This window comes from Tenebrio molitor, chromosome 1 (genome assembly GCF_963966145.1).
Source record: "Tenebrio molitor chromosome 1, icTenMoli1.1, whole genome shotgun sequence".
Classification (NCBI taxonomy): Eukaryota; Metazoa; Arthropoda; class Insecta; order Coleoptera; family Tenebrionidae; genus Tenebrio; species Tenebrio molitor.
In genome coordinates this window covers 36986165-37009099 of record NC_091046.1, presented here as the reverse complement: position 1 = coordinate 37009099, position 22935 = coordinate 36986165, and the positions used below count along the sequence as shown (strand labels likewise).

At 35.8% G+C, this 22935-nt stretch overlaps 1 protein-coding gene and 1 long non-coding RNA gene across 4 annotated transcripts in view; one reads left to right on the top strand and one right to left on the bottom strand.

Annotated features, from left to right (window-relative positions):
* LOC138122113 (cytosolic non-specific dipeptidase-like) overlaps nt 1–1878 on the bottom strand; it is a 203971-nt gene extending 202093 nt beyond the window's left edge. For both annotated transcript variants that reach the window (XR_011156351.1, XM_069036255.1), the window contains exons 1-4: nt 1743–1878; nt 810–1490; nt 331–751; nt 20–271 (exon numbers count right to left, since the gene is read on the bottom strand). Coding sequence is in view for 1 of the 2 variants with exons in the window: in XM_069036255.1 (XP_068892356.1) it covers nt 20–271; nt 331–751; nt 810–1490; nt 1743–1777 (1389 nt within the window). In the remaining variant the exon portion in view is untranslated. The remainder of the gene's footprint in view (nt 1–19; nt 272–330; nt 752–809; nt 1491–1742) is intronic.
* Nucleotides 1879–2485: 607 nt separating this feature from the next.
* On the top strand, nt 2486–4651 carry LOC138122131 (uncharacterized). 2 transcript variants are annotated; one of them, XR_011156354.1, is made up of 3 exons: nt 2486–4266; nt 4330–4470; nt 4531–4651. It is a non-coding gene; the product is annotated as an uncharacterized lncRNA (long non-coding RNA). The 2 variants fall into 2 exon arrangements; XR_011156353.1 differs by having other exon boundaries at nt 2493–4266; nt 4534–4651.
* Nucleotides 4652–22935: the final 18284 nt, after the last annotated feature.

The following is a 22935-nucleotide window of genomic DNA, read 5'->3' as shown; positions in this document are numbered from 1 at the left end:
TACAAATATGTCAACGTACACCTTGGATGTAGTTCCTCATATCAATTTTTTCATTTTGCGAGTGATGACCGTCATCACCTGCAGTAACCGGTAAAAGGAGTATGTTTTTTCCAACTGCTTCTTGTAGCATTAGGGTCACTGGGATCGTTCCACCTTCACGAGTAAAATCAGGTTTTATTTTATATACGTGTTCAGTCGCTTTAACAGCTGCTGCGTAGTGAGGATGCAAAGGATCTTCGGTCCAAGGATTTATACCGTCGATCATATAGACCTGAATTTTTTGAAATCATAAGTTAAGTCCGACAGTTCAATTCAGACATAAACACTGACTTTCATTTTATTTGGACTTCCGTATTCTTTCCATTTCTTCTCCAGATAGTTCAGCACATACCGTTCAATTTGCTTCGCTTTTTGGTTAGGAACGATTCTTATTGAAAACTTCCCAATAACCTTTCCAGGAATTACAGTTTTTACCCCACTTTCACTAAAGGCACCTTCTATACCGTGAATAGACAAACAGGGATATCTCCAGCGGTGCATCAGTATGAGTTCCTTCTGCTCATTGTGAACGAGTAGATCGCAACCGGTGCTAGTGCGATACTCGTCAACGCTGAAGTCAATATTTTTGTAAATTTCTCGCTCAGTTGGTAGTAGAGGAGCTACTTCGTCGTATAAACCTGTGATCTTAATTCTTCCATCTTTGTCCACTAAAGTGTTCAACATGTAAATTAAATCGGTCATCCCTTCGTATCTACAAAATTGAAAATTGTCATAGTTTCAAGAATGGAAAGTTATCAGTTAATTCTTACACTGAGCCTCCGAACAGGCCACTATGCAAATCTTTAGTTGCGCTTTCGACTTCAATGTAAAAGTAACAAACACCACGAAGCCCGTAAGCCACACACGGTTTATTTGTGCCAAGCCAGCAAGTATCGGAAACGCATACGTAATCTACGTCAGCCAAGAATTTGTCTTTTTCAGATAACAACAATTCCTTTAATCTGACACTTCCAGATTCTTCCATTGCTTCGAAAACAAATTTAATGTTGACGGGTATGTCGATACCCAAGTGTTGATATGCTTCTACTGCATGGAGCCAGCACAGTACTGGTCCCTTGTCGTCTGATGCTCCTCTACCATACAATTTATCGAGACGCTCTGTTAACACAAACGGGTCAGAATTCCACCCATCTTCAACGAGAGCTGGCTGAACGTCTAAATGTCCATAAATCAGAACAGTTTTCTTTTTGGGGTCGGTGCCCAAAAGTCCAAACACTACCGGTGGCAGATCCGCAACTTTTCCATCTTGAAAGGATTGTTGCCCCAGCTCTTGTAGTTCAACGTGTATTTTCAATTTTTGCATGCGGACCTGAATCCAGTCGACAATTTTTCTCAGTTCTGCTCGTTTGTGGAGCCACGCGGACACAGACTGAATTGCAACAACCTCCTTTAAATTATCAACATATTTTTCCTTATTTTTGTCAATTTCACTGCAAGTTCGAATTTACAACAATTACAACACAAGTAGAGTATTTATACGTAAATACATATGCACCTACTAGTTTTATTTTCATCAATTACATTATTGTTATGGGAATCATACTGGAAATACGAATGGAATAATGGCGAATGAAGCAAAATTAGGCTTTTTGAGTCATTTAAACAATTGAAAAACTTAATGCTGCATTTAATGTTAACCCATCACATAAATTCGGTATTTGATTAAATTTAAAAATTCTTACCTGAACAGTTGTTTCAAATTACTGCAAAGAGGCATGGTTTGAAAATTGTGGTATCGTGTTCAACTAGGTAGTGCAGATTGTTTTAACCAAATTCATATAGATAGGTACCTAAGCATTGACATATTTGAATATATTGACCCCGTCCCTGACTGCAGGACTGGCATGCGTTCGTTCGTATTGGTCATTTGATAGCTTCCTCAGTAACAATGTAAATTGAAATTTCCATCTTCGGAAACCCATAAGTATTATTTGTAGTTATTTATGCACCAAAAGACGTAAATCTAATTTTTACCGAGAATGGTAGTTTATACAGTGTGGAAACATGAGGTGTTTTTTTCAATTTCATCTCATAATAGGTATTAAAGAGTCGATTGTGAACGCACTATACACGTTACAGATCACGGATCAAGGTTAACAATAACATTTAATGCAAATGTTGAAATTGTCTCCCGCCAACCATTTGACACTCACCGACACTTTGTACACTGCGCTCAATAATGTCAGGGCTTATTTGTTCCATTTCAGCACGAATTCTCTGCCGTAAATCTTCTAAATTGTTTGGTCTATTAAAATAAATCTTCTATTTGAAATAAATCTATATAAACGAATTTTTACATTAAAAATTAAATTAAATTTTTGAATTATTACGTCTATCAGAAAGAGAAGTGGGGGTTGTCATTTAAAAAATTAATTAATTAATTATTTACGAAATCAGCGGAAAAAAATACCAATTACATTTTGAATTAAACGCAATTTTACATTTTAACTTTGAAAATCATTTTATTTATGACCTGATCCTAGATCCTTTCGTCATTTTAATTAACAAATATAATTTCAGGATTATACAAAAAGGAACTGTCAAGTGATCGTCAATAATGCCAGGAGTGTCCATATTTCATAGTAAATAAAGGTATCAAGTTGTCACTGAATAACGTATTAAAACGTATTAACGTAGGTATTAGGGTCGGAAAGTTATGTGAATCAGTCTGTATACAGTGAATTTTTTTTATCGATGAACCATAGGGATTTACATGGTGTAAACTTTAGCTTACTTAATTTTTCACAAGTTCTGATAATTTTTTATAGTATCTATATTGGGATATAAGGACTTGATTTTTAATATATTATTCTCCAATTTGGACGTTGAAAATTTCGAAAGAATTAAAATAAATCGCTATTAATTCGATTGACAACTATACTTCTCGTGCCTAAAAAAAACTTTTTGAACTCACTAACTTCAAAATGACATTTCGCAAACGCAACAGTTAACCGCGACCGTAGATTTCACGCACTAGTGCTTCAAAACCATCCAAAAAGCATTGGCCTTTTTGAGTATTCTGAAAATAATTTGACTTGATAATAATAAAATCTGGTTTACAAAACGTCATTTTCTCCAGTTTGGATGTTGAAAAGTTCGAAAGAATGAAAATAAATCGCTGTTAATTCGATTGACATAATTGACACTTGGGCAAGCTCCATCTATTCACTAAATTGGAAACTATAAACTATTGGGCAATAATTTAAAAATGCTAATGTTCGCTTCAAAAAATATTGTACAAACCTCGATGCCCGAAGACGTTTCGGCACATTCACGCAAATGAAGCACGCGCTCCTTCGTCGCTTGTGCCTCAAATAATGCGCCCATGTGCAAAAAATGTCTTCTCGCACTTGGTTCGTAAATAACTATTCTAATTCTGTAGTTCTGTTTCTGTCAACAATGCCAACGCTTTTCAGTCCCCTACTGCTGCAAATTATTTTTCTATTATTTATTAAGTAAATAACGTTAATTTGATAGAAATACATAATAGAATATGTACAGAGTGGGGCATTGTATACGCGCACGCGAGAAAGCGCGACGTCTAATTAAATAAAATTATCGAAATTTTTCACACTTACCTGGCTATTGGTATAGTATATTAAGTATAAAGAACGGTAATGACAATGTACGGATCGAAGACAATTGTCTGAGATCCGTACATTGTCATTAACGTTCGTCATGCTTATGAGATTTTTTGCGCGATTGAATATTTATTACAAAACATTCCTAACTAGAATGCAATGCGCTACGACGCCCTTCACATCGTGTTGCCACAATGTCGATTTTTGTATCGCGTTTCTAAGGCAATCTGCAAACAACTACCGCCATTGCAGTTTTTGTGCGCAAATATCGCCAGTTGTGTTGAAAAACAAGCAGTAAAATGAGTGATATTAGTGATTCCGAAAACGAAGTGGATATTGTAGAAGAAACTTTGAATGTGGGGTGCGTCACAAATAAAGAATTTTTGAAACTAACGACCTCAACGTGTAATTAAGAAGACAAGGAAAATTTGTGGTATGAAAATTTTGATGTCGCGGCAAGTTCGCTAATATTATTTCATTGCAGCAGCAAGGAATGCCGACCACAAGAGCCGTGTGAGTTTCCAGAAAGTGCTAACATTTTGTCTTTAACTTCTGTCTACATAAATCAAGAATTTTCGAAACCAGCGAACTCAATATGAAATCAAGAAGATAAGGAAAATTCGGGGTATGAACATTTTGACAATTCTAATATCGCGGCAAGTCTGTTACTAAAATTGTTTCATTGCAGCGGCAAGGTAGGCCGACTACAAGAGCCGTGTTAGTTTCCAGAAAGTGCTAACATCTTGTCTTCAACTTCCGTCTACATAAATGAAGAATTTTCGAAACCAACGATCTCAATTTGTAATCAAGAAGACAAGGAAAATGCGGGGTATGAAAATTTGGACAATACCAATGTCGCGGCAAATTTGCTAATGTTATTTCATTGCAGCAGCAAGGAAAGTCGACTACAAGAGCCGTGTGAGTTTCCAGAAAGTGCCCCCACATCTTGTCTTCAACTTCTGTCTACATAAAAATTATTATAATAATCGATTAATTTTGAATAAACTTTACTTACCGTTCTAGAACACCAAAAATTACTTACCATCGAGTTTATCGTTAGCAACGAGTAAACAGAGCTTACCATCTTGGAAACAGACGTGGTAAACAACCAAATAGAGTACAATCGCGCAAAAAGGTATATTTCGTAATTTTTTGATAATTTTTCACTTACAAACAAAACAAAAAAAAAACAAAAAGTCAAATTCTGATTTTTATACTGACCTACCCAGATTCACTTCATATAGTTATTTACGAAATCAGCGGAAAAAAAACACCAATTACATTTTGAATTAAACGCAGTTTTACATTTCAACTTTCAAAATCATTTTTATTTATGACCTGCCAACAGATTCATTTAGTGTAAAAACTTTATAGGTAAATTAACAGTTGATTTCAGAAAAGTAATAACTGTTACGGCCTTATTTATTAACAAAAAAAAAATTAAAACATTCTCAAATACAGTGTGGAAACTTTAACTGGAATAAAAGTTGGACATTCGTAATTTTTGTAAAAAATCCCGAAACAGGTCGATTTTTGTTTTTCCTTGCCCATATTTTGGCGTATATGGTTTCTGCGTATCTGCTTCCGGAAGTTCGCAACCACCCCTAACTTTTTTTTTTCAAATGGAAGGATATGCCAAGCGACATCTCGTTCGAAAGCAATACAACACGCTATTTGTTTTCTGAAAATTTTCAAAGCGTGCTAAAAAATAAAAACCCGTTGTACAAGTTGAAGACTATTTAATTTAACAAATGTTCAAAATGGACACCGTTTCTTTCTTGGCAAATTGCAAATCGGTAGTAACATGCATTCTTTACCTTTGGTAACATTTCCGGTGCGATTTGACTCATTTCATGCCTAAAACCGAACAGTATTGAAAACCCTAAGCAACGTATTAGGCATGAAATTAGCCAAATCTCACCGGAAATGTTACAAAAGGTAAGGGATGAATGTTACTATCGATTTGCAATTTGGCAAGAAAGAAACGGTGCCCATTTTGAACATTTGTTACATTAAATATGTACACTGCGCCGCAAAATTAACGCATAATTTTAAAACTCGTGTTTTTGAGCCAAATTTATTTCCAGTTACAACATTTCGAACTGTAAAGTATTAAAGAAGTAGATTTATAAAAGTAAACACTACAATAATCAGAACACAACAAAGAAATCAAGAAAACAAAAAAATAAAAAAATTCAAATTCGGAGAAAACAAAGAAATTTAACATTTAATAGTGCGTGTTGGCACACCGTGCCTTTATTACAGCTGCACAACATTGTCTCATGCTTAAAATGAGGTTTTGTATAACTCTTTGCTTAATTTCTTCTCAAACTTGAGTTAGACCCAAAGACAGCTGATGAAGAGTTGTTGGTGGATTTGGTAACCTTCTAACTCTTTTATCTGTAGGATCCCACAATTACTCGATGAGGTTTAGATCTGAACTCCTTGCTGGCCCAATTTCGACCTCACGGAAATAATGCTGCACTATTCCCGCAACGTGCGGTCGACCATTATCATGCATAAAAATAAAGTCATCCCAATAAATGGTCGGAATGGGACAATATGAGGTTCCAGAATATTGGTAATGTGCGTCGCCGCATTTTGGTTTCCTCTTTCTAGCACCACCATTCTGTGCGAGCGTCGAAAGTGACACCTGCTCAAACCATAACGGAACCTCTTCCAAAATTGACCTTCGGGATAATGTTACATTGAGCATATCGCTCTCCTGAGCATCGGTTCACCCGGACACGTTTGTCACTTTGATCCAGGCAAAATCTGGACTCGTCAGAGAACATTACTTACCTCCATTGATACAATTCCCAATCAACGTGATTTTGGGTAAACAGCAATCGTACTCTTCGGTGAGCCGCTGTTAACTGTGGGCCCCTTGCTGGTATCCTGGGCCTTAAATCGTGTTCAGCAAGTCTTCTTCTAACAGTATTTGCACTAATTTGGAATTGATATCCAGGGGCGGCTTCTCCGGGTAGGCAGGGGAGGCAGTGCCTCACCAAATACTTTACTAACCAAAATCTTTTTTAATAGATAATTTTTGATTTTTTTTAGTATAAAAATATTTTTATGTTTGTATACTTTTATTTTGTATCTACATTGAATTAATTATTATCGAAGAATAACTGTTGCATGTGTTAATTTGATTATGTATTTTGTATTTGGCGCGTTTTGCATTCGGCCCCTTCGCTTCGGACTGCAGACCCCAGAGTGTAGACTTCATTCAGAGCGTTCAGCGTACCGTAGAGGCACCGTAGACTATGCCACTTCATTTTTCCGCCTAAGCTGTGTGGTTGGTGGAATAACGAACTGAATACCATCAACCCGTCATACACTGTTATTGGTTACTGCGTGTTAGTAAAGTGCAACTCGAGGCTATGCCTCGGTAGTTTTGTCATTTTCATTGTAGTCGTAAAATTTTATTTTATATTATGATTATTGTGACTATGAGCGATTAACGGACACAATGGTTGTGTCGAAAAGGTTGGGAAGCGGCGCGGGCGTGAATCATGCGTTCCTTCAGCTCGACCTCGAACAGAAGTTGAAATTTAATGTTGTTGTTGTTAAACATTGCGGTTTAGTTAGGTTATGCAGGCTTAATGATGGTAAGTAGGTAAGTAGCAATTTAATAAAAATGATCTCAATGGCAAGTACCAGTCAAGAACAAGAGGCGGTTGTCGTTCCTGTTAACGTCGATCTCGATTTTTTGATAAATAAATGCCGGTCTTGTAAACTTTCCTACGAAGATAAGTTTTATGTAGATTAAACAGTTAAAGAGACCTTGTCCTGATGTAACTGATCTAAGTAAAACTTTGGTAACTACTGGTAAACAGAATAGTGCATTTACTAATTCGTGGTAGGTACGGAAAATATGATTGGCTTGTTGGCAGTAAATTACTTAAAAAACTTTTTTTTTATTCTATTCGTGACTAATAATGAGACAGTGTGGACAAAAACAGGGTATTCTGATTTGAACGATTTAGGGCGTGCATTAGAGAAGCACAATAAGAGTAAAGAGCATATTGCTTTTGCTTGTAAATTCGTTCTTTTTCGTTTTTTTAGAAAAGTTTAGATAAGAATAGCGTACGGGAAAATCGTGAAATTATCAAGTCTAATTTATATTGCAATTTTTTTGTGCCAGCAAGAGTTGTCGTTTATTTTCCATAATAAACCCAATGCATGATATTGTTTTCTTAATGTTACTGTCATTTTCAAAACGTCCAGGTTAGGGAAAAGTGAAGCATCTTGAAATTACGTCTCACCTTTGTAATAATAAGCATTATATCCATCACCACCGTTTAACTGGTGCAAGGTCAAAAAAAAATAACGCGAAAAAACTGACCAAAAAAATTGCTAGTGCCTACCCGGTTTTGATCTTGACGAGCCGCTACTGTTGATATCTTCCTAAAGTCATAACTTGCAAAGCTGGAGCAGTCAGAGTCCTGTGTCTCAACGACTGTAAAAGCAGAAAACGATCCCGTTGAGCTGTTGTTGTTCGTCTGAGTCCTTGTCCAGGTCTTCTAGAGTATTCTCCTGTCTCGTGGAAACGACGCAAAACTCTAGATACCGTTGACTGGTGCAGATCAAGACTGTCGGAGACAGCAAAGGCGCCGGGTTTTTCCCATCTGTCTAGCACCTGGGACCAACCAGCCACTCTGGCCGAGTGCGCATAATAGGGTTTTTCCTGGGTACCTGCACCCTGTACATAAATACCTTGTACATAGCTAGTTTTAAGAGTTGTTGTTGTAACTACCGTAGAAAGCTGACCAATATATGTATAATCTCATCCAACACGTTTTATTTATTCAGTCGAGTAAATTAATATAGTGCGAAACGCCGCATTATTCATAACAAAGACCATTTGCCAATATCTTGTTGATTAATACCGTCTTCGCTAGTACAACAATTTGTGCACATTGTTCGGCTGTTGTATGTCAACTTAAACGTTCGTAGGGATTCATTTTCGAAATTTATGACTGAAGGAACCAAAACTCCTTACTAACCGTCTCTCAAATCCACAATCAAAATGCTTTACGAAATTGACCAATAACACTAATACAAACTTTTCATAATAATAGTATGTTATACGCCAAGGTAGAGAAGACATTTTTTTAAGCCGAGGTAGTTTATTCCCCGAGAAGCGAAGCTTCGAGGGGAATAAAGAAGCGAGGCTTAAAATTGTCTTCTCTAGCGTGGTGTATATATTATTTTTTTCACTACTAGATCCGTTAAAACCCTTTCTAATAATAATTATTAATTAAATTTGTTTGTCCGATGCGACGATCCGAGTTCTCATTTTTCAACGGTTGCTATGAAAATTGAAAATCGTCTGTCTACGTTAACCAATAAAATCAAAGAAAATCTTTCGTTACTAGGTGACGGCTGTTCATTATTGACCTTGATTAATAATGAAAATTATTATTAACCTTGGGAGAGAAATTCTACTTCTGGGGTCGGTTCGAGAGTCAATAATGACGCCTTCTGAGACTAGTAGTGAAAAAACAACTTTAGAAGTTATCAACATGGCGATTTTTGGTACTAAACAAAAGAAATACGATAAAATAAGAGATTCAGCATAAGGAAATCGCAGAAGAAGTAAAATACAAAAAACTACGGTTCATTTTTACTTTATGCGATAATTTTGCGGTGCAGTGTATATAGAATTCAACTTATAAAATGGATTTTTATTTTTTAGCACGTAGGCTTTGAAAATATTCAGAAAACAAATAGTGCGTTGTATTTCTTGCGAAGTGGGCTTTCAAACGAGGTATCACTTGGAATACCCTTATATTTGAAAAAAAAAGTTAGGGGTGGTTGCGCAGTTACGGGAGGGTATATGCAAAAACCATATACACCAAAATGTGGGCAAGGAAAAACAAAAATCGACCTGTTTCGGGATTTTTTTATAAAAATCGCCCATGTCCAAGTTATCAATTTCATTCCAGTTAAAGTTTCCACACCGTATACACTGCTGTGCAGAAAAATCGCGTACACTTCAAAAATCAAGCAATCAAGTTTTCCAGTATTTTGTGCTTTGTAAATGTGGATTTTTGACATTATATTTGTAAATAGGTTATAAACTGTCAGTGAGATTGTCATTATTTTATGTACACTGACGGACAAAAAAATTGTCGCCAAAATGTCTGTCATTTTTTTTATTATGTAAAACATGCTTGCGAGCCTTCACAATAATATGTGACAAATATTTTAAATAATTTTAAAATGCCACATCATTTGACAGACATTGGTTAACCTCAAAGTTAGAAGTATGATTTACATTAACGAAACATTAAATAAAATGACAGTGCCATCAAATGAGTGACGACAGTTTTTTTGTCCGTCAATGTTTGTTATTAGGAAAATGTAACAGTTGTTTGACACTGACAAATAAAACGTCAAAACCAATCTAGACCAACTTAACAAAGCGAAAAATAGGTGTACGCGATTATTCTGCACAGCAGTGTACCTTATCAATAATTAGTTAGGTAGATATTTAAAATTTCGACAATTTTATTTAATTAGAAGTCGATTACTCGCGTGCGCGCATAGGATGCCCGACCTGTATATGAATATGTAGTTAATTGTGAAAATGTACGTAAACTTTAATGTAAAATAAATTTCAAAAATTATTTTGTATGATAACACTTGTCTATTTTTCATTCAATTCCACGGGATTTAAAAAAAATCAGTCCCTACGACCTTAAAATTGACACTCGAAATTAGGAATTATGAACAGTACTTTTACTCCCAAATAAAATTAACAAATTTGTCAAAAGTTTTTAATACAACTGTTTATTTTTATAATAATCCAATACAAATTAAACTATCATTTTGCTAACACAGGCTTGACGGAAATTTCCCGGTTAAAGTACATACCTACTAATTTTCAAGTTCTATCAATTGTTCCATTGTTATCTTCACTACTGTGTAATAAACACTTTAAATTAACATTAATAAATATAAAAACATGTTATAAATCACTTAGGTAAAACCTAATATGTATCATTTTTGATAAAAGTCGAGTAAACAAAGATAACAAATACCAGCTACAAAAAATAACTGGCATAACATATTATTTAAAGTTGAGAGCAGTTATTAATGCCTGCATATATTGGTGAATTGTCGCATTTATACTTTAAATGCTCTTTTTTGAAAATTCTGAATAATGTAATTTTTTGAAAACTTTGCTGACAATTCAACTCGCATTCTCTCGACCAATCAGATTTACGAAATTGGTCAGTACAGACCAATCACGCTTGTTTTAAAAAAAATGCCGCAGAAATTACAAACTAGGTACTATTCAAGTATTTCTTTCATAGAATTTTTCAATCTTCGCTCGGTGAATTGTCATGCCGAATACAAACTCGTGGGTACGAAATTGCCGGACATTTTCTCCTCAGACACTCGTATTAGTCGTATTTGTTTCTTCAGACAATTTTCAATTGTCGCCGAAACAAATACTCGTGTCTGAGATCGAAAATTTCCGGCAATTTCGTACTCACTCGTATTACTTACGAAAATATACTAACGTATATATTTTTGCATTACTTAAAAATGGCAAAAGTAATTGAAGCAAAAATGATATATTATAATTTATTATTAGGTTACTAACTTACTATTACGTTAATATTATGTTAATAAAGACCTATGCATTTGTGTAGATATGTTTTCTCATGATGAAAGAAAAAAAATTACTTTTGAACCAAAAGTATTTCAATTAGTGAAGAAAAGACAGCGTTGCTTTCTACCTGTTGCTAACGTTTGAGTTATCGATAGAAGACGACGGTTTTCTATCGATCCACAGTGTCCCTTTTAATAAGAGATGAGTTTAAACAAAATGTAAACGAAAATTTTATGTAGACTTATATTAATTTAACTTTTTGTTTTCAAAATTACGTTTTTCAAAATAATTGCAATCTACAAGTGTCTCTAAATTCGCGAATTCCGAATTCAGAGCGTTGTAGGGGATCACTTCAGTAGTCCAAATATGGAAATAAAAAAAAATCGGGGCTCCCCCCACAAAGATACATTGGTCTGAAGGTGCACTCTTATCGGTAAAGTATTAGTATTTTACACTGATGAAATGCTGGAAATGTGTAATGTTCCAATCAGAATTTCATGTCAAACAAATGATTTATTTTCTTCCATTAAATTTGAATCTCAAGCAATAATATTTACATTTCGGTTGCAAGATCGATGTTCAAGTACACAACCCGATTGGTTTGATTCACAATTGGACAACCAGCTGTCAAATGACATTTGTACATGAAGGCAAATAAATTTGTCCGAATTTTCCAACTTTCCTTTGTAAATGTCCCGATTTTTTTTTTCGAAAACATTAACGAACAAAGCAAAAAAAAGAATTACGCATAGGCATCGTTCAAATCCTGAGTTATGTTCTTGAGTTCATACAAAAAAGCATTTTTTCAGAATTATTTTAATTTACTTTTTCCAGATTTTTCTCCAAATCTTCCAGATTTTTTTTTCTATTTCCATCTCGGTAGCATATCGAACAAAAAAAAAAAAACAATCAAATACATATGTCGTTCCCATCGTCAGTTATGATCGAGAGTGCATACAAAAATTATAATTTTTGCAGTTTTTCCCGAATTTTCCAATTTTCCGGGCAACTTTCCTAGTTTTTCTCATTCGAATTATTACGAATATTAAAAAAAAATAGCCAAATCGTTCCAGCCGTTCTCATAGAAAAAAGCACTAAACTTTTCCCGAATTTTCCAATTTTCCGGTCAACTTTTCCAATTTTTTTTTTTTATAAAAACCTGATTCGGACTATTACAAACATTTAAAAAAAAAAATTAGCCAAATCGGTCCAGGCGTTCTCAAGTGCTGCGCTTACCCAAGAACATTATTTCATTCTCAAATTTTCCATTTTTCTGCGAAATTTTCTTAATTTTTCGTTCCGTAAGAACCTTCTACGAAGTATCGCGCGTTCAAATGAAATCCTGGGCTGAGTAGGCGTTGGAAAAATTAAACCGTTTACTTTAGAACAGTGTAAAGTTTGAATTTCCCGCCGTTTGACACGAATGACATTTGTTTATATTTAATCGCAACATAATTGAACATGTTTGTTTTCAGCAAAGGGTGCCCTTAGATATTTGCTTCAAGAATAGGAATCGTTAAGTTATTCTATTTTTAATGTAAAACATTGTACAGAAAGAAAAAAGAAAGATTTTTTTGGCTCTAAATTTTAGGTTAGCTGTCAACATGCTCCAATTAATCTACGCTTTAAAAAAGCACAACAATTGATGGTTTCCAACGCCTTCCCAGCCCAGGATTTCATTTGAACATTCGATATTAGAAAACATAAAAAAAAAGATGAATGAAATCGGTTAAGTCGTTCTCAAGTTATGCCGTGACCAAGGGAAATAGGGATTCACTTTTATACACGTGTCCCAGAACTCGCGCCCCAGAGAAAAAGGGGGAAATCTTCATAAAAGAACAAATAAATAATCCCAATGAAATTTTTTTCTATCTTGAACCGTGTAGTGACCCAGTTTAAAATTTAAATTTAAATTTCCGGTACCGCCACAACAGCGCGCCAAATGTGAAGGTACTAGCGGCTAGACTAGGAACTGCGAGCGGAAATATAGCGGGGGGTTGAAGCTCTCTCGCGCGGGTGGTTGAAGGGGGGTGGGTCACTTTGGTTTAGTTTTTCGAAACGAACACACCTTGCGAAGAGCGATCCAAGTTTCTAAAATTTGTAAGTTAGACCTGAACAATTCCACTACCGTTCCGAGTAGATATTTTGAGTCCCCGTGAGGAATTCAACGTTTTTAATTCACCTGGGTAATTTATCCCACTTTCGTTGCCTTTTTTTTGTGTTTTGTTTTTGGGACCAGGACCACGTGGTAAGGGTATGTTGTAGATTTCATTTTGTTGCATGCTGTTTCTTTAAGAAGAGCCCATTTGTTAATTTTAAGCGTCATCCCTAAGTTTTCTCCCGGGAGGTTCATTTTTTTGTAATCTTGTAATTTCGGAAATTAGGAGCCGTCGTCCGAACCGCGAGCGTCCATTTTGTTTTTTTTCCCACTCACATTTTCTAACGGCACTCGACCCGCCATTTTCTTTTTGTTTAATATTGCCAGCGAGTATGGTATTCCTTTTTAAAAGCGTTTTATTTTATCGTTATTTAACCTCGCGTTTTGTTCTCTTTTATTTCGTCATTGTTTAATGTTGCGTTTTGTTTTGCTTATTTTATCATTGTTTAATGTTGCGCTCTGTTTTGCTGGATTTTCTCATCGTTGAATGTTTCTCCTTGTTTGATTGAATTAAATTCGGTTTTTTTTTTGTGTTGTTGCTAGATTTCGGAAAAGTTAAAGTTAAAATGTTGTAAGTACGATCACATGGGGGCTAGGTGACATTCAGGAGGTCGGAGGGGTTGTTTAGTCAAATTTCCGTGGGGGCGACGGTTATGTAGGACCGTATAACGGAGGTGGTACAAGTTCTGCTGTATGCGACTCTGAGAAGCTGACGTGAAGCCCCCGTCGCAGTTATAGGGATCTTGGGAGTTTGTCGGAAACGGTTGGTTGGGGAAGGTGGAACAAGTTCTGCTCTACGCGACTCTGAGAAGCTCATCGTACAACCCCGAACGCTTATATCACTCGGAATTGGTCGGTACACAGTAGTCCGACACGCGATACCCCGAGTACCTATAAATGTCGCTGCTTTCAAGACGATTCAGATTTTCTGAGTCCCCTCGCGGCCGAAAGTTTGTTACCTCCAGCTCTAAGTTCCCGTCGGCGTACCTTGACCGCGTAGTTCCGAATTAAACATTGTTTGTCATTAATCGAATTGTAAAATATGAGTAGGTAATACCTGGGATACGGTTTTTGAAGAGGGTTTTTCATCCGTCCCTGTCTGTAATAACTGCACCATAATTTGTTTACTTGTTTTGCAAACTTTAACTGTCATTTTGTCTGTTATATACCCGTTTTCTGTTATTCTAAATATTGTTGCATTCATCTTGTCGTTTATCTTTGTGATGTACTCAACTAGTTAATTTCTTGTACTTCGTTAAACTTAATTTCTGTCCTTCGTATTCGTTTCAATTTCTTTTCATCAAAGTTATTACAGGCATTTTTAATAAAAGGTATTTTGCGTCCCTCACATGTGTGTTTTATTTGCGGCACTCTTCCAACTGGAACCCTCACCGTTTGCATCCCGAACCTTTTCCGCCAAAAGAAAATCACAACGTAGGGCTCCTCCGATTCGATGACGATCACGACCACATTTGTTACCGTTTTGCGCAGGTTCAAATATTTGGCGGAAGAAGTAATGTATTCAAATCATTACAACCGTGTTCAAGAAAAGAACAGTTTAATTCGACCAATCAAAGCATTTTAGGCCATCCAGGTCTATTTCCCGTAATTGTTGCTAGGTTGCATATTTTATTACGTTTTCAATAAACTGACCGGCTATGAAACTTTTGAGAAACGTCAGTGTCAAAATTTCATTCAAATCGCTTTAGTACCACCGCACCGTCGTGGTCAAACGTGATTTTTTATCATGTATTCTGCAGCGGATTATGTGGAAATGTTGATAATTTACGGAGAATGTGGAAATGAAGTAAATCCACATGCTCTATTTTCAAGAGCATTTTAGCAACGATTTTATATAAATTTGGTGTAGTTGTGTAGTTTACATGTTAGCTAACTTCCCTCTTTAGGTAGGATCTTTTGAATTTGCTGCACGGTAAGCGCCAGACATTCACCCAGAATTTTGAATGGAGAATTTTTGAACGCAGAACTTCCCCATTTGCTTGAAGACATTCCACTTCTTTTTTGTGTTACCGGCTAGTTTCAATACGACAGTGCACTCTAGGAGTGCACTACCACACTTCAGTCGACAAGTTCGAGAAATTTTGGATCAACAGTATCCTCATCGATTGACAAGTTGTGGTGGTCCACGACACTGGCCTGTGCGGTCCTATTGCCTTACTGCTACAGGGAACAATTCAAAAGTTGCGTTCAGGAAGCTTTTGCCACAATTACTCCTGAAATGGTTACGAATTCTAAACTGAGTCTTTTGCGACTGGCACGGTTATGCCTGCAAATGAATAGTGGCCACTTTGAGCACTTCCTCTGATTGTATTTATTTTTCGTTTCATAATCCCTTTTGGCTTGTGTTATACCTTTTCTTCCTGTTTTGTACGATAAGCTCACGTGCATTAGAATAAACAAGGTTGTTTTCAGAACCGCCAGTTGTTTTATTTAAAAAAATAAAAACACATAGATTCATGTGATCGATGGCGAATGTGACATCTTGAATCACATCTGCCTTAACCTAACATGTTGATGTTGACACTTTAGCGGACATGTCATTCTGACATTATTTAATTGTGACAGTTTTATAAACTTAGCAACCGATTTTATTCACATTAACACCTCAGAGTTCCCTTTCTGGAATTGGTGGATCTTAGATGTACTATTGCGGCCAAAAAATTTCGTCCGTCACTTTCAGGGCACTGACATAAAGTGTAAACTACCCTTAAGCACCAATAACCTAGCTTTTTTATCATTATTGTCATTTTGACAATCTGTCATTCAGTCCATCGCCATCGGTTCAATTTTTGTGAATACAAAGGACAAGTGCCACTCTTACACAATCACCATACGACCGCTAGTGAAACTAGAGGCAGACTTGCGACTATTTTTGGATTAAAGTACCAAACGAGAGAACCGTGGAAATTATACGAGTATGCGGTAGTTTAAAAAAAAATAAAACGAAAGACATTAAGGCAAAGACAAGGAAATGGAACATTTATTTTTATTTAAATAACTAAATCAAAAGATAAAATGAGTGAAGTTTAAAATTAATACTTTGTCATGGCTCCATTCGCATCTATAACTCGCCTTACACGACGCGACATGGAGAGGCATAAATCTCGGTGATAATCCCTAGGTAATGATTGCCATGCATTAGTAATCGCAGTCAAAAGTTCTGCCCTATTCCGAAAGACTTGTCGTCGCTGTTGCAAATTACGAACCAAAAGTCCCCACATGTTTTCTATAGGGTTCAAATCTGGACTGCGACTCGGCCAATCAAGAACGTTTATGTTATTATTCCTGAACCACTCTGCTACCCTATGTGCTGTATGCACTGAACAATTGTCTTGTTGAAATGTGAAGTTAAAATTCGGAAAAATTCTTGAAACTGAAGGCAGCATCACATCTTCAAGAATCCTAACATACACATCACTGTTGAGCCGATTTTCTACATGCAACATTACCCCGGGGCTATCTACTGAAATCCATGCCCATATGTTTGCCGAAAATCGACCGCTCCTTTCCGTTGTCTGGACATACGGTTCATCATATCGGGAGTTCCTAGGTCTGTAGACTCTTAGGCGGCCATTTGGACACGATTGAAACACTTTTTCATCCGAAAAAATGACTTGAGCCCAAAAAGCGTCATCTCTTGCTAGATGCTCCAAACAAAATGCCATGCGGGCCTCCCTATGCATAGGTGTAAGGCTCAATTTCCTTGCCGCGACATGATTCTTAAGCTCACTTCCTCTTACACGGCGACGAGCGGTTCTAAAGGAACCTGGGAAACCGCTTGTATTTACCGCTTCAACAGCCGTCATAAAAGGACTACTATTGCGTAATCTATTGAGAAGCATATTATCTTGTTCTGCAGTAGATGTGCTAGGCCTCCCTGAGCCTTGGCGTCTTTCAGTAGTTCCACTTTGTCTCCATTTCTTAAGAATGCACGAAATTGTACTTTTCGGTATACGAAGATCCATCGAAATCTGAGCTTGGGACATTCCTCTTTGCGCAAGAGTTACTATTTTAATCTTATTAAAATTTGATACCGATGACATTTTGCTTGATTGACTTTCAAAAGTGACAAGTAAAAACATCAGTCATAATGACAATAAAGAATGGATTACACCGATTTTTTTGAAATGACGGAAAAATGACGGACGAAATTTTTTGGCCGCCATAGTATTATGTACAACTCTCTTATGCAAGCCATTAATTGTTCTTCGTTTGCATTTTTAGAATCGAGATTGTCGTCGGCATTTGTCTGTTTTCTCTGGGGCGCGACTTCTGGGACACTCTGTATATACAACGTGTAACAGAAATAAGTACATTAATTTTAACCGGTAACAGAACTCGTCATGATGAACAATTTTTCTATGTACCACTTTTTCGAAATCGGCAATTTTTTTTAACATTTCCCCCCCCATAAATTAACGAGCCGTTTAGCCGCGTACGTAAACCTTCTAAGCACAGCGACCAGGTAGCGTGGTCTCCAGTGGTGGGTAGCAAAATTCGTGAAAAATTTTAAACAATTTTAACTCATTAACAAGAACGTTTAAAAATTTTATTTAGAAAAGTTGTTGTTCTTGATGAGTTTTATTACCAGTTAAAATTAATGTACTTATTTCTGTTACACGTTGTATAGATAAAGAACGGTAATGACCATGTACCGATCGAAGACAATTGTTTGGAGGAGGAGCGTAGCGACGACTCCAAATATTGTCTGAGTCGTGTTGAAAAAGAAGCAGTAAAATGAGTGATCTCAGTAATTCCGAAAACTGTAGAAGAAACTTGGAATGGAACGCTAGGAATAGGAGTCACTCGTTTCCTCGAAGGTCAGCTACATTGAAGATTGTATCGAAAACAAGATTCAATTTACAAGAAAAATTCCTCATGGTGTCACAACTAAATAATTTTTGAAACCGACGACCTCAATGTGTAATCAAGAAGACAGGGAAAACTAGAAGAACTGTGTGAGTTTCTAGAAAGTGCTAACATCTTGTCTTCAATTTCTGTCTACATAAAAATTATTATAATAATGGATTAATTTTGAATAAACTTTACTTACCGTTCTAGAACACCAAAAATTACTTACCGTCCAGTTTATCGTTAGCAACGAGTAAACAGAGCTTACCGTCTTGGAAACAGACGTGGTAAACAAGCAAAATAGAGTACAATCGCGCAAAAAATCATGTAGAAGTCAAATTTGACAGTGGGATCTGCCATTTCTATTGAAGCACTACCTGTTGATTTTTCTTAAAATTTAGCAATGTGTAACAGGTTCGGTTGATTGTAAAACGGCTTTTAGCGAGAAATTTAAAATTTTGACATTTTCTAATTCCTGAAACGTCAAAGCAAATCACTGTCAAAATAAGTATGTCATATAAATCAATTATGTATAGTCGTGTCAAAAATAAATTACTCCCTAGGATTTAGAGATATTCGTTACTATAGTTTGTCCCAATTCTCTCAATTCTAAATTTCCACCACTTGTTTAATTATGTTGGCAAAATAAAAATATTTCTAAAGTAGGAATTCTTATAACCAAAGTTGGCAATATAATTTTTTTATAAACATGATTCGAAAACATTAAAATTAGTTCATAAGTTTATTTTGCTTTTAGAATTTGATTTTCTACCTATTTACTTACTATCGTGTCAAAAATAAATTACTCCCTGTGATTTAGGGATAGGTTGCCATAAATTTGGTTAGGTTGGAGGCTATATGATTTTTGGTGACAAACAAAAGAGATCGTATAGTTCTCCCAGAGCTGCAGCGATTTTATGGCATGGTACCATTGTATAAACGTTAACAACACCGACAATAGGTTTAAACCGCAAGTACAACCCCTAATCGTAAATTCGTCTAGGTACTATGGCGGACAATAAATTTAGGCCGGCAAATTTCTGACATTTCAAAAAAGTCAATGCAAGCGACCATTTATTGTCATTATGACTGATGTGTCAGTTTGTCAAACTGAAGGTTTTGGCGTTTCCTTCACCTTTTTCGTAAATTACAGATCATGACGCACTAGCATAACTGATTTGTAGTAGCACTTCTCTCTGGTGCACGCTTCTTTTCCCAATTTTAATTTTGATTATCGTTGTCACGATGACAAGAATGACAAAAATCGAAAATGGGGTTAGTTGAACATAATGCCAGTTTCACATTTTGATGTCAAGGCAATGACAGGCGGGCCTAAATTTATTGTCCGCCATAGTACTACCCTGTAAACTGACAGGTATAGAACGAAAATGATGATTAACAGGGGCCTGTTTATGTCGCTTATCGGCATCTCAACAGGCGTAATAATTACTACTGCCCTGCCATAAAATCGCTGCAGCTCGGGAGAACTATAACTGTAAGGCAGAGAATACGTTGTAATAGTTGCATACGGCTCTATTTCTCGCTAAGTGATAGATGTTTTTTCGTTTTACAATTTTTTGGTGCACGAGTGCCAAAAAAGGCCCAATTTACACACGAACGAGTTGAATACAACGTTTTTTTGTTTGACGAGCCACTTAAAGGCTCCAACCAAATCGCTTAAAACCTTTAAAATTAGCTTGATGTTTCGTTTTGACAAATTGTGACATTTATCAAAATCCGTTCACATAGGAGAAAATTCTCAAATTCTGACAGTGTCGAACAAAAATTGAAATTACTCATGGAGATAATGGAAACGTAATGAAAAAGTACAAAATTGTACGTAGAAGCAGTGGCGGATATTTTTTCGGTAAATTTAATCTAAAGTAAAACTCTCCCTAAGTGCTGTACAGGTTTCAGTCCCAGAAGTACCTACTGTCGCGAGCAAAAGAAAACCGGTCGTCAAAATCATACTTTGTCGCAAGCGAAAATGCTCCATTGAGTTAATTGTCATTTTTTTCTCATTTTTCTGACACTTTGTTGACATGGGCATAATCAGGTAGGGAAAAATTTTTAATTTGTGACAATCTAACCAAATTTTGAAATGACATTGACGACCAGAATTTTTTGCTCGCGACAGTATATGTACGAGCCCTAACAACTAAATGTTGGGACAAGCATTGTTTTATTAGTGAAGAAGGCAGAAAGTAACAATTTGAAAGAAATAACTTCCTTTTTTTTTAAGTATACCGTAGACTTTAATGTGAAAAATAATATACCACAGTAGATACTGAACATCATTGAATATAATAAACATTACAATAACTAATAATCAAAATGAAACAATTAAAACAGAAAAACTTGGCAACTAAATGTTCGGACAAAATACTGTTTTACAAACTTAATATTCAGTTACGGCCCCTTTTGCTTTTATGACTGCCTGAATCCTGGCGGGCATAGTTTTTACTAGATCCCCACAAAATTCTGGGGTAAAACTGGCCCATATTTTTTCAATTTGATTTTTTAAATCCTGAATTGTTCTCTGTAGGTAATTTCTTAAATAGCTTTTCATTTTGTGCCAAAGAGTTTCGATGACATTTAGGTCCGGACTATTTGAAGGCCATGAAAGAACATTTATGTTATGTTCGCCGAACCTTTTTTTAGTTGTTTTCGCGGTGTGACATGCTGCCCCATCTTGTTGGAAAATAAAATCATCTTGAGGATACAAAAACTGAAGAGTGGGTAATAAACTATTTTGTAAAATATCTTGGTATTTTTCTGCATTTGCCGTACCCTCAATAAATTGATATTTCCCCAAACCTCTTGCAGACATGCATCCCCAAATCATCACACTTTTCGGAAACTTCACAGTTCTTTTTAGGCAGTCTTTATGAAACGCTTCTTCTTTTGAACGAATGACACTTTTTCAATAATCTCCCACAGAGACGTCGAATTTTGATTCATCACTAAAAACAACTTTACTCCAGTCTTCATCCGTCCATTTTACTTTTGATTGGGCCCAGAGTAGTCTGTTCTTCTTTTGTTTTTCCGTCAGTAGTGGCTTTTCCTTGGCCTAAATAAAAATGATTTTGTACTCACAAAATTTTGCTTACTTTTGTACCTTGTAAAAGCTTAGTCCAGACTTATGAATCCATTTTCGGCAACACTCTCGCGATAAATTAGTGCCAGACTCGTCATTCCATTGGGCAGTGATATCCCGCAAAGTATTTCTTCGATTTTTTTTTTAAATCTTAATTAAATTTCTTTGAGAACGCTGGGTAACAATTCTCGGTCTTCCTGGACTTTTTCCTTTAACCTTCAGTTCTCCAGTTTCGGCATAATTTTTTCCTACTGTAGACTTGGGCACGTCCAAATCATTTGCAATATTTCGAACAGTTTTTCCTTGGCAGTATTTTTTAATGATAATTTCACGTATTTTAATGTTTGTTGCAAATCCACGACCCATTACAGTTCAAAATTCTCAATTTTTTACTTAAACTAAATCAAAAATATTATAATTGTTAGGTACGCAAGAGATACCAGTTACTTTAACTGTCAAAATAAGCAACTGTTTTCCAGAGCCTACTAAAAAAAATACAAATATGCATTTTGTCCGAACATTTAGTTGCCAACATTTACTTGTCAAATTTAAACATTTTGTTTTAAAATATGAGATGCATACGTAATACACAAGTAAAATTGTCTTTTTGTAACAGAAAAATATTATCTTTATCCTCTACATCAATTCGTAATGCATTATTAAATTTCTACTAACTACAGCAATACTTTTTGTGTCTTTAGTATATTTGTCCGAACATTTAGTTGTTAGGGCTCGTATGAGATGCGCAATTTGGGCGACGTAAACTACAAGATTACCGAAATTTTAAATGAAGGAGTTGATAATTTAAAATCATTAGTTGAGAAAACAATAATGACGTGACCCATAACCTAACTTTTTAAAAGCCCAAATTCGCGGTAAAATGGTGTGTTCACAAGACAAAAGTTAGGTACTAAATTTAGTAACTCTAGTTCGTCATTATAAAAATGAATTTACTATACATAGGTTGCCATAAATTTGATTAGGTTGCAGGCTATGTGGTTTCTGCTGACAAACAAAATATGTCGTAAGGCAGCGAATTCCTTGTAATTTGGCTCAATTTTTCGCTAAGTGATCGATGTTTTTTCGTTTCACAATCAATTTTGTTTTCTGGCGGCGTATTTAGTTGGACTTAGGCCCGGTTTCTGGAAACAATTTTATCGGGCCAGTTAGTTAACTCTCCCATAAATACAAAAATCACGTAATGTGATTGGTTACTTTCTAGATTTAACTAGATTTAACCGGCCAGTTAGTTATTGAGCGGTTCCGGAAACCGGGCATTAATCTCTCAATTCATAGTAACCAACCTTAGGCATTCAAAATTACTTCTGAAAATTCTAGTTACACACAACATGAAAAACGTTATTTCCCCAAAAGTTTGAATTCTAGGAAGTAATTTATTTTTGACACGATTATATGTTATGCAGTTATGCTATGCTATGCTACTAAAACATGACTAAAACGCCTGTCCGCTCTTTTTGACACACCCGATATAAGTACTGTGGCGGACAAAAAATTTTGAACGACTTGTTATTCCTTT